General features: G+C 35.9%; 1 protein-coding gene across 1 annotated transcript; it reads right to left on the minus strand.

Annotated features, from left to right (window-relative positions):
* Positions 1-3,512: 3,512 nt before the first annotated feature.
* LOC126017722 (olfactory receptor 8J2) lies at positions 3,513-4,460 on the minus strand. Its single transcript, XM_049779774.1, has one exon. The coding sequence runs from the start codon at positions 4,458-4,460 to the stop codon at positions 3,513-3,515; it is 948 nt and encodes a 315-aa protein (XP_049635731.1).
* Positions 4,461-11,915: the final 7,455 nt, after the last annotated feature.

Raw genomic sequence — 11,915 nt, forward strand, 5'->3', positions numbered from 1 at the left:
CCTGCCACTTTACTATGCAAATATATTGTTTCTAGAAGCTTTTTGGTAGAGTCTTAGAATTTTCTAAATATAATGTCAATCTATAATCAATGATAGCTTGATTTCTTCCTTTCCTATCTGACGGCCTTGATATCTTTTGCTTGCCTAATTTCTTGGCAAATACTTCCAGTACTATGTTAAATAGGAGTGGTGAGAGGGGGCAGCCTTGGCTTTTGCCAAATTTTAGTGGAAAGGCTTTTAATTTATTCCCATTGGTATAGTATTTGCATAGCTTGTGGTAAACGGCCTTGACTATATTGAGTAAAGTTCCTTCCATTCCCATCTTATTGACAGTTTTAATCACTTTAATCAAAAATGGGTGTTGGACCTTATCAAATGTTTTCTCTGCATCTATTGACATAGATTGACATCTATTGATCTTGTGGTTTTTATTTTTTCCTTTTGTTGGTATGTTATATATTAAACCATCCTTGCACCTCTGTAATGAGTCTTACTTGGTCATGGTGTATGACCTTCACTAAAGGAGCAAAGAAATATAAGTGAAGCAAGGAAAGCCTCTTCAATAAATGGTATTGAGAAACTGGTCAGCTATATGCATAATAAGCCAACTCAGACCTCTCTTTAACATCATGTGCAAATGTAAAATCAAAATTAATTAAAAACCATGATATCAGACCTGAAACTATAACGTAAAAAAAAATTTGTAGGCAAAACACGTCATGATTGATACTAAAGGCATTTTTAAGGAGGAAACAGCACTGTCCAAGCAAGTGAAGGCAAAGATAAACAAATGGAACTACATAAAACTTAGAAGCTTGTATATTTCAAAGGAAACCTTTATTAGGGTACAAAGACCAAAGACCACCCACCTAACAGGAGAAAATATTCACCAATACCTATCTAATAAGGGGTTGTTATATAAGATACTGACAGAATTTAATTAGAAGACAACCTAATCACATCAAAAATGGGCAGAAGAAATGAACAGACATTTACTCAAAGAAGAAATACAGATAGCCAAAAGGCACATAAAAATGCTCCACATCACTAATCATCAGGGAGATGATTAGAGACACCAACAATGAGGCATCATCTCACAGCCCATAGACTGGCTCACATCACAAAAACAAGAATAATCAGCATAGGTGTGGATACGGGAGAAAGGAACTCTCATTCACTAGTAGTGGAAATGCTGTCTAATCCAGGCTTTATGGAAAACAATATGAATATTCCTCAACAAGTGGAAATTGAGTTCCCTATGTTTTAGCATTACCATCATAGCGATATGCCATAGGAACACAAATAAACACAATACACCTTTGTACACCTACATTCATTGTAGCACTATTTGCAATATTCAGAATCTGGAAAGAAGCCAGGTGCCCTACAACAGATGAGTGGCTTAAGAAGCCCTTTTACACCATAAAAATACTATGCAGATATTAGTAAAAAATGAAATCATAAAATTTGCCTATACACGGATGGACATGGAGATTATTATGCTGAGTGAAATGAGTCAGAGGAAGAGAGATAGATGTAGACTAGTCTTACTCATTTGTGGAATATAACCATAATAAAAGACAAATATGATAATAATATACAAAGACAATAGAGATGAGAGCCAGAAGTACCATCCCATGATATGAACCTCACCACAAGGCGTGGTGAGTATAATTGGAGCACTAGCTACACTGACAACTATCATAACAATGATTAGTGAGAGATAATGGTAGAATGCCCATTTTGTCCAGAAGACAGACACGTGTGGAGGTGGGAGGAAAATAGAGAGTATTGGTGGCAGGAAAGTTACACTGGTGAAGGATGGTTTACATTCAATGACTGAATCCCAACTATGAACATTTCTGTGACAGTGTTAACATAAAGCAATTATGAAGCACAAAATAAACTAAAAAAGATAAGTATTGTTAAATACTGATTTGTAAGTCTAGAGTTGATTCTTTTAACAATTTTGATAGAAAATTAAATGTAAATTTAAATTTATAAATTAAAGTAAAACTCTAAATTTAAAGGAAATAAAATTAAAAGTTAGATAAGACTATGCTTGAAAATGTAATACAAAGATAATAAAAATAACTCTAAATCTGGATTTTCATAGACATTTATAGATTGTCAAGTGTTTATTTGCTATTATTTTGTTTGTCAACTTACTAGTGCAGATAGCATTGTATCCTATATATTGATATATAGGATTTATATGTAAATATATATATATATATATATATATATATATATATATATATCCCTATTTTTCATCACTCTAAACTTCATAGACTTCTTTGGACAACTGACTCTTTGAAATATCTCAAGCTATTATGAAACATTTGCTTGCAATTTTTTTTTTTGGTTTATTTTGGGCCACACCCAGCGGTGCTCAGGGGTTACTCCTGGCTGTCTGCTCAGAAATAGCTCCTGGCAGGCACGGGGGACCATATGGGACACCGGGATTCGAACCAACCACCCTTGGTCCTGGATCGGCTGCTTGCAAGGCAAACACCGCTGTGCTATTTCTCCGGACCCTTTTTTTTTTTTTTTTTTTTTTTTTTGGTTTTTGGGCCACACCCGTTTGACGCTCAGGGGTTACTCCTGGCTATGTGCTCAGAAATCGCCCCTGGCTTGGGGGGACCATATGGGACGCCGGGAGATCGAACCGCGGTCCTTCCTTGGCTAGCGCTTGCAAGGCAGACACCTTACCTCCAGCGCCACCTACCCGGCCCCTTGCTTGCAATTTTAATGTACCTTTCTCCTACAATTTTAATGTACCTCTGGGTCTTACATTTCTTATTCTTCATATTTTCTTTCTGAAATTATCGTTGAAATAAACATAAAATCAGGTTTTTGTTTTAACATCTCCTTGGAGGATTTTTCACCTGGATAAACCTCAGGCAGCTATATTGTATTCATAAAATGAGTGCCATTCCTATAACAAATTATTACGGATGCAAGATTATAAGAAATAGGATGATGCTTTAAATCATTTTCTTGAATAACTGCATACCATGATCATTTGCCATAGACACACCATGCTAAGCATCAATAACTCAGACAAGATTTACAGTATCTTTTCTTAGATAACTAGCTACACATGAGTTTTCAAAAAATGCCTGCATCACATTCAGAATTTTCTCGACTCCCAATATAAAGATCCTCACATGTCTCTTCTACAGGTTATCTGGCACTCTCTTCTTAACTGAGTAAATATATAAGCCTTTTTCAAAATTCCTTGTAATCTGAAATGTGCCCTCTTTTTAATTATGACAATTTTTTTCTGTGTGTTTATTTAATTGATACATTTTTAGGGTATGTGTGTATGTAACTTGTGTATGTTAGTGTGTGATATAAGGATTACATTTTTTTCTACTAAAACATAAAAGAAGCATATCTATGTGGCCTGTTCAATTGTCAGCCAGCTTTTCAGAATCAAATAAAACCCTTATAAATGGCTATTATTTCAACTTTATATCCAACCTTTATACATGGCTATTATTTCAACTTTATACTCGTTTGAGTGATTGCCACGGATTACTCAGGAATCTTTTCAAAGCATCCTTCACATCCTTGTTCCTGAGGCTGTAAATGAGGGGGTTCAGCATTGGTATCACAAGAGTGTAGAAAACAGAGGCCATTTTGTCAGTATCTAAGGAGTGGTTGGTCCTAGGTTGCAAATACATGAAGAGAAGAGTCCCATAGAACACTGTGACAGCCATCATGTGAGAAGCACAGGTAGAAAAGGCCTTTTTTCGCCCCTCAGCAGAACGGATCCTCAAAATAGCCAGGACAATGTTAAAGTAGGATACTAACACAATAATCATAGAGAAAAACAGATTAGTCCCAGAAAAGGTAAATACCGCTGTTTCTGGAATATAGGTACTTGAGCAAGACAAGGCTAGCAAAGGGACATTATCACAGTAAAAGTGGTTGATGACATTGTTAGAGCAATACGACACAGAGAAGACACAGGAGGACACGGTGAGTGCAGTGGTCATACTGTAGAGGTAGGTGAGGCCAACCAGGAGGAAGCAGATCTGTGGGGACACCACCACCATGTAGAGCAGGGGATTGCAAATGGCCACATAGCGGTCATAGGCCATTGCTGCCAGCATGAAAATCTCAGCCACAATGAAAACTAAGAAGCCACCCAGCTGGGCTGCACATCCATAGTAAGATATGGTCTTCTTTGTAACCAAGAAGTTCACCAGCATTTTAGGGGCAATGACAGTTGAGTTGCCAAGGTTGATGATAGCCAAGTGGCGGAGGAAAAAGTACATGGGGGTTTGGAGTTGGGCGTCGACGCTGGTGAGGGTGATGATGCCCACGTTCCCTGCCACCGTCAGCCCATAAATGAGCAGGAAAACAAAGAAAAGCGGGATCTGAAGCTCTGGAAGGTCTGAGACTCCCCTGAGAATGAACTCAGTCACTCTGGTCAGATTCCCTGGAGCCATTTATTTCGTTGATTCCATCTTCTATAGGGGGGTAATGAAAAGACATATTGAAGAATGTTAATTTTTATGTAAGATTAAATGACACTTTTCGTTTAAATAATTTTAGTTTTGGTCAGATCAATAGTAGGACATGTGGGTTGTTTGTCCTTCACTCAACTGACTGGTTTTGGAGCCCCAGCACCACTTAGAAGTTGTGAACACACCCAAGAGTAATTAGGAGTAAACCCTGATTGAGCACTCCTGGGTGTAACTCCAATGCTCAACTCAACTCAACTAAACCCATTTAGCTTGTTTGCAAGCACTTAGAATTCCATGTGTTAATTATAATTTGCGTAACCTTTATAACAACCTGAAACCGTGAGTCTCCAGGGACCAAATTCAGTGCTCAGGGGCTACTCCTGGCTCTGCACTCAGAGGTTGCTCCTGGCAGACTAAGGGGACCATATGAGATGCTTGGATTTGAACCATCATTGGTCCTGGATCAGCTGTGTGCAAGGCATATGCCCTATTGCTGTGCTATCTGTTGGGGCCCTAATTTTAGCTACTTAAAAATTATTCATTTAGTTTTTCATTGTTGCATATTGAGAAGTATAGATGCAAATTAGATTGCATGCACAAAGTACATTGCATGTACTAAAGTCTGTGTTTTCATATTTGCCTATGTACAAAATGTGCTGCATTTAGTGAGGTGTTTAGTTATCTCAAGTTCTAAAGAAGTAATGAGATAGGGAGAATCACTTTCATTATATTAATTTGAACTGTTATCTCAAGTTATCTCAAGCTGTTATCTCAAGTTCTAAAGAAGTAATGAGATAGGGAGAATCACTTTCATTATATTAATTTTGAACTGTTCAGGAAGTCAGGATCTACTCCCTGCATCCTTTAATGCAGTGTGCCACTGCTTTCAGGGTTACTCCTATTTATTTATTTATTTATTTATTTATTTATTATTTATTTATTCAGTTTACAGAACCTCTTTTCAATCCCTACCTTGTCACCAGCCCTTAGAATCTCAATATTTCACAGAAAAATCTTAACCCACACCTTTCTGTTTCAGTCATCTACCAACAAATCTACAACAATATATTTTCTTCTTCTTCTTCTTCTTCTTCTTATTATTATTATTATTATTATTATCATACAGATATTCTTAATCACATTCTCTTTCTTTGGACCAATAAGTTGACCCTGCCCTACAATTTGTTGTTTTATTCAAAATTCTATCTATATAAGATATACAACTTATATCTTAAAAAATAAAAGTTTATTGCCTAATGTGTTTTTGAAAATTGTTATTATCCATATCTTGAATTGGTGAAATTGGATAATTTTATCTTACTTAAATAGAGGAACAATGAGGCAAGTGTGCTATTGTTATTCCCTGTGCCCAGAATTTAACAAGGCATTTAAAAAGAGAATCATCACTGTGCTCAAAGAGATGGGCTATAAGTATTTTATACAATTATCTCTAAAATGGGTAAGATAGTTGAGGCTTATTGATATAATTATGTCACTTAAAAATTATAGCATATTGTGCAAGAGTGTCATTTCATGTTCTTTATGTGTTTTGTTTGGTTTTATACAGTAGTTGTTGATGCAGCAATTACTGGTTTAGTTATTGGCACTGACAAATTAATCATACAATGTATTGTGTGCAACCTATTTGTTAATACACATAGATATTAGCTCAAAGCCTGGAGATAATGATACAAAATAATTGGTGAATGTATTTATTATTGTAAATCTACTCTGACTAATATTACATACAGTACCTTACCTTGTACCAGTAATTCACTTTGCCTGAGAGATTTTAGTGTTAACTTAGAAATATAGCAGACCGATTATAACTTTCACATATTCAGAAAATTTGTATCAGATATATGTAGTTTTATAAACAAGTATAATTTTCTCATTACTCCTAATTTCATGCTATTTTAAAGATATTATATGGCATACAGCTAATGTACGCTTGAGAATGTAACATGTTTATCTTGTCTCTTGCCATCATAATTTAAAGGTATTATCTGGGTAAAGCTATGATCGAACACACTATGATAATGTATACTATAATCAAACTATATCCTATTTATTTACTATTCATAAATAAATTCATGTATGTTTATTAAATTGCAGTAAACAAGCCTGTAAATTTGTAAATGTCATTGTTTTAAAGAAAAATTGCGGGCCCGGAGAGATCGCACAGAGGTGTTTGCCTTGCAAGCAGCCGATCCAGGACCAAAGGTGATTGGTTCGAACCCCGGTGTCCCATATGGTCCCTCGTGCCTGCCAGGAGCTATTTCTGAGCAGACAGCCAGGAGTAACCCCTGAGCAATGCCGGGTGTGGCCCAAAAACAAAATAAATAAATAAATAAATAAATAAATAAATAAATAAAAATAAATAAAATAAAATAAAGAAAAATTGCTCTCATATGTCATTTTCTATCATTCTTTCCCTTTTTGCTGAAATATAACTGACAGCAAATATAACTAGGGTCACCCTTTTTTGGTAAGTATATGTAACAAAAGTAAGGTTTCTGTAAAGCACAAAGCATTTTTTACAAATATTCATGATCTAGTTTAATTTAACAAATATTATATATAATGGGAGTTGTTTGAAATACCTAAAATACTTAAACATTTATAGTTGTTTTGAAATATTTTGACTTGCTACAAAAATGGTTTATCTATAAAAATATAATAAATATGCCTAAGCAACTCATTTCATCTTAAAATTTTGATGTAAAATCTTACCAAAAAGGAATGTCTCTTAGTTTCTGATGGAATTTCTAAGGTCATGGTAATTATACCTTTACATTAATTGTATGTGAATTGTTTTAGATTCAGACACTGCAGCTTTTATACACACAATATTTCACCTGCAACTTTGAAACTGGTTGTTTACATCAGAAATACTTATTTTTTGGATTTAGCATCCTTTTTAGTATAAATAAATGAAAGTGTAAAAACTTGTTTTTTATTGATGATAAATCATTTAATAGGTTTTTTATTTTATTTTTTTGTTTTTGTTTTGTTGTTTTGTTGTTTTAGTTTTTTTGGTTTTTGGGTCACATCAGGCAGCACTCAGGGATTAGTCCTGCTTCTGTACTCAGAAATCACTCCTGGCAGGCACGGGGGACCATATGGGATGCCGGGATTCAAACTACCATCTGTCCTGAATGGGCTGCATGCAAGACAAATGCCCTACAGCTGTGCTATCTCTCTGGTTCCTAGTAATTATTTCTTGTAGAGAAGACGTCTTCTATTTCAGTGACACTTAACAACCTTTCAATCTGATATAGTATGCCTCCTAGAATTAACTTTCATTCTAACTACTAAATAACAGGCAATATTTCTCTTTGTATTATGATATTTCACAATATTCTTTACTCTGTACAAATGCTCAAGTACTCTATATTTTTAGTTGGGAGGCTGGAAAATCTGGTTTAAGTCATAAAGTCATCATTTTCACTAAGCAGTTATGGTAGTAATGGGGATCACTTAACAAATAGAGTAGTTATAATTCATTATATGAGTCTGATTTGACTTGAATAAACTTCTAAAATAGTGAGTTGTTTCTCACAGCCAGAATTAGTCATAAGCTTTTGGTAAAAACCTACCTGAGCATGGAGAGTAGCTGAGAATCACTCCACAGTTTGCCTCAGAAGCCATTAAAGGTTTTTACAGTGTCTAAAATCCCCAAAGATCTTCACGCAGGTAATTTTTTGTTTATGGTTCCATCCCTGAAAATGAAAGTCATTAATTCCCAGATAAAGGTTTGGTATTCCTCAGAGAAAGAAAGACCAAGTGTATGCTCGTTAGTCAATTCTCCATGCAATATTTTACCCAAAGTGAAAATGCAAAGATGATAGATATGCTCTCTAGACAATCCATTTTGAGGACAATTCCAAGAAACAATTTTATCCTTTATTTATGATTTACTTTTGTATTATCTGAGATGTAAATATCCACTGAGTATAGAAAACCCAATAAAATTTATATGACCATGCCCCAAAGTTTAATTATAATTGAATTTTTGGAGTAACTCTTAAAGTCTATATTCTTATCTGTCTTAAAAGAAAACCCTAATATATTTACCATAAAGACAGACTTGGCCAATTAATTATGGCCAGTAGTGAAAAAGTGGAGTAACTTATTTATGTATGGAACAGATATACATGTGTTATGGGCCCCCTAGCAACAAATCCGTGGGACATAATAAAACCATGGATTTGGAAATTTGAAGAAATTACTGTCACTATCTCTAAAGCTGCTGGAAACATTATTGCTGAACCCACACTGTGAACACAGAAACTTAAATACAATAATCTTAATGAGTGAGAGAAGTAGAATTCCTGTCTCCAATATTGCTGCGGACGTTTTGCATCCACAGGCAAAACCTTAGTGGGTCAGATAGACTCTCACTGGGAATAAGCAGGAACACGAAGCGGACGAATATGAAATATGAAATAATGATACCACACGCAGTATGTGTAAGGTCAACATATCTCTGGCAAGAGTGCAACAAATTTTAATCTACAGGCAATGGAGTATATAAAGGGAAAAGAGAGGCAGTCATAACATGAAAAGAATGCAATGTTGTACATTGTTTGATTTCAGAACAAATACACATAGCTTAGGGTGTTTAGTAACCTTAGAATAGAATAGGTTTCAGTTAGAGGATAAAAGGAAGACAAAATTCTTACATATCAAAAAAGTTCCTGGCCCTAGTTGTTATTACTGATGTAAATTAAGGGATAGCAGGAATCCTGGTTTACTCCTGATAACAAATATTCTTAACCTGAGGGAAATAGTATTCTAGCTAGGGGCTAAGACTCACTTCCTATGATCTGGTAATAGAAAGAGAATAACACTTAAAGAAAAGGATACAATAATTATACCTAGTGAAATAATCTAATTCTACACTGAGCAAACCTGTTTGCAAGCAGGTATTCAAAGTGACAGGGAGAGTTCCCAAGACAAAATCATACTGCTTTGAAGCTCAAAAGCAGGGAGAGAAGACCATTGTCTTGAAGATGTTATGTTTTGACTTGGTCTTCGGAAGTGAGAAGGCTGACAGAAAGAGAGAACTGGCTGTACTTTAAGTTGCAAATATGCTAAGCCAGCAGGGAACTTCTAGCAGCTTGCTTTGGTACTGAAATTCCTTTAACGACTGCAAGATAGCTAAGGCTGAATTTCTGTAGTGGCAAAAGAGACAAAATTCAAATAAATAATAGTAAAGAGAAAATGTAATGTCACAGCCGTGTTAGAATTATAGCCAATAATCCACACAAAGGGTCAATAATTGACTTCTCTGAACGGGCCTTTTGGCAGATAATTCTTGGGAGGAAAATTAGACACTGCACCAGGAAGGCAAAAGCCACGTCTGGTGCGTGTTTCCTTATGTGAGGGGTAACACAATACAAACAAGGGTTGGGAAGGAGAAAGGAGGCATACATTGGTGGTGGGGAGGTTGCACTGTTGAAGGGGGTGTGTTCTGTTTATGATTGAAATCCAACTACAATTATGTTTCTAATCATGGTGCTTAGAAAAGATTTTATATATTAAAAAACAAAAACTTTTAACAGGGCTCGAGCACAGTTCTAGAGAAGGCTGGACATCTCCAGAAAAGCTCTTGCAGGAGCAAAAGGCTGTGTTAAGAACAAAGAAGGGAACCACCAAACTTTTCAACTCTTCTTTCTACTTGACAATGTCATAGCCACTGATTCTTTTTTTAAAATATAAATATTTATTTAAGCACTGTGATAACAAGCACTTTTGTAGTTGGGTTTCCTCATAAACAGAACACCCCCCATCACCAGTGCAACAGTCCCACCACCAATGCCTCCCCTCTTCCCTCACCCCTGCCTGTATTTATGACAGGCATTCTACTCCTCTCATTCTTTAACATTGTTATGTTAGTTGTTAGTGTAGTTATTTCTCTAACAGAGTTCAACACTCTTTGTGGTGAGCTTCAAATTGTTAGGCAATCCTTCCAAACCTTCCAGTCCTTATCTCTATTGTCTCTGGGCCTTATTACAGTAATGTCTTTGCTGTGAGCCAATTCTGTTGCAATCTTCAGCGCCTGCAAACAGATCCTTCGTGGAGTTCGGGAAAAACTTCCACGGGGAGAGAGTGGGTACACGGAATGGCGAATGACGAAACAATATTGTAGAAATGAAATGAGACCACACAGAATGCATGGGGACTTACGTCTGAAAAGACGAATACAAATTTATTTTTTGAGCTGGCTGCTTTTAAAAGGTTGAGGCTTAGAATATAGGGTGTAAATTTTTGACATCAAAGAAACTGGGAAAAGAATGAAGGACCCTGGCTTAAATTAGCATATTAAAGAACCGATACTGATGTGAAAAGAAGTTTTGTTTTGGGTTCCCTTTGTTTTGGGTAAGCAGAAGGGATACAGGTAATTTTCAGGGAAGTGGGAAGAGAGAGAAATGTTTTAGAGTTTTGGGGGAAAACTGAAAATTACCTTGTTTTGAGTAAGCAGGGGAAAACTGGAAATTGCTTTAGTATGAGCTAAGTTTTTGGAAAAACCTGATCTTGGCGCCAAAGTAGCAAAAATTACAGGGAGCTGTTTTGTGGGAGACTTTTGGTGGGATTTTTACTGTCCTTCTTTGTTAGAAAGAAATTACTAAGGCCTGATTTTAATATTGGTAAAAAATAAAGAGATAGTTACAGCCACTTTAGAATTATGGCCAAACAATCCACGCAAAGGGTCAAGTGATTTTGACTGCTCTAAGTGGGCCTTTTTGGCAAATAATTCCTTTTCAGGAGAGCACTACACCTTCTAGTGTGTGCCCCTCCTGAGTGGGATGTGGCATGTCTTTAATTTTTTCTTAAAACCCATAGATGAGTGAGATATTCTGTGTTTATTTCTCTCCCTCTGACATATTTCACTTAACATAATAGATTCCATGTACATCCATGTATAGAAAAATTTCATGACTTTATCTCTCCTGACAGCTGCATAATATTCCATTGTAAATATGTACCACAGTTTCTTTAGTCATTCATCTGTTGAAGGGCATCTTTGTTGTTTCCAGAGTCTGGATATTGTAAATAGTGCTGCAATGAATATCAGTGTGAAGAAGAAATTTTTGAATTGTATTTTTGGTTTTCTAGAGTATATTGCTAGGAGTGGAAGAACTAAATCATATTGGAGTTCAATTTTTAGGTTTTTTTTTTTTTGAGGAATCTCTATAATGTTTTCCATAAAGGTTGGACTTGATGGCATTCCCACCAGCAATGCATAAGAGTTCCTTTCTCTCCACATCCCCTCCAGCACTGATTGTTCCTGTTCTTCGTAAGGTGTGCCAGTCTCTGGGGTGTGAGATAGTACCTCATAGTTGCTTTGATTTGCATCTCCCTGATGATTAGTGATGTGGAGCATTTTTTCATGTGTCTTTTGACCATTTGTATTTCTTCTTTGAGGAAGTG

This window comes from Suncus etruscus, chromosome 9 (assembly GCF_024139225.1).
Source record: "Suncus etruscus isolate mSunEtr1 chromosome 9, mSunEtr1.pri.cur, whole genome shotgun sequence".
In the NCBI taxonomy this organism is placed as follows: Eukaryota; Metazoa; Chordata; class Mammalia; order Eulipotyphla; family Soricidae; genus Suncus; species Suncus etruscus.

What these genes read in the sequence shown, in the direction of transcription:
- LOC126017722 (XM_049779774.1), bottom strand. Translation starts at nt 4,460, where the DNA reads ATGGCTCCAGGGAATCTGACCAGAGTGACTGAGTTCATTCTCAGGGGA.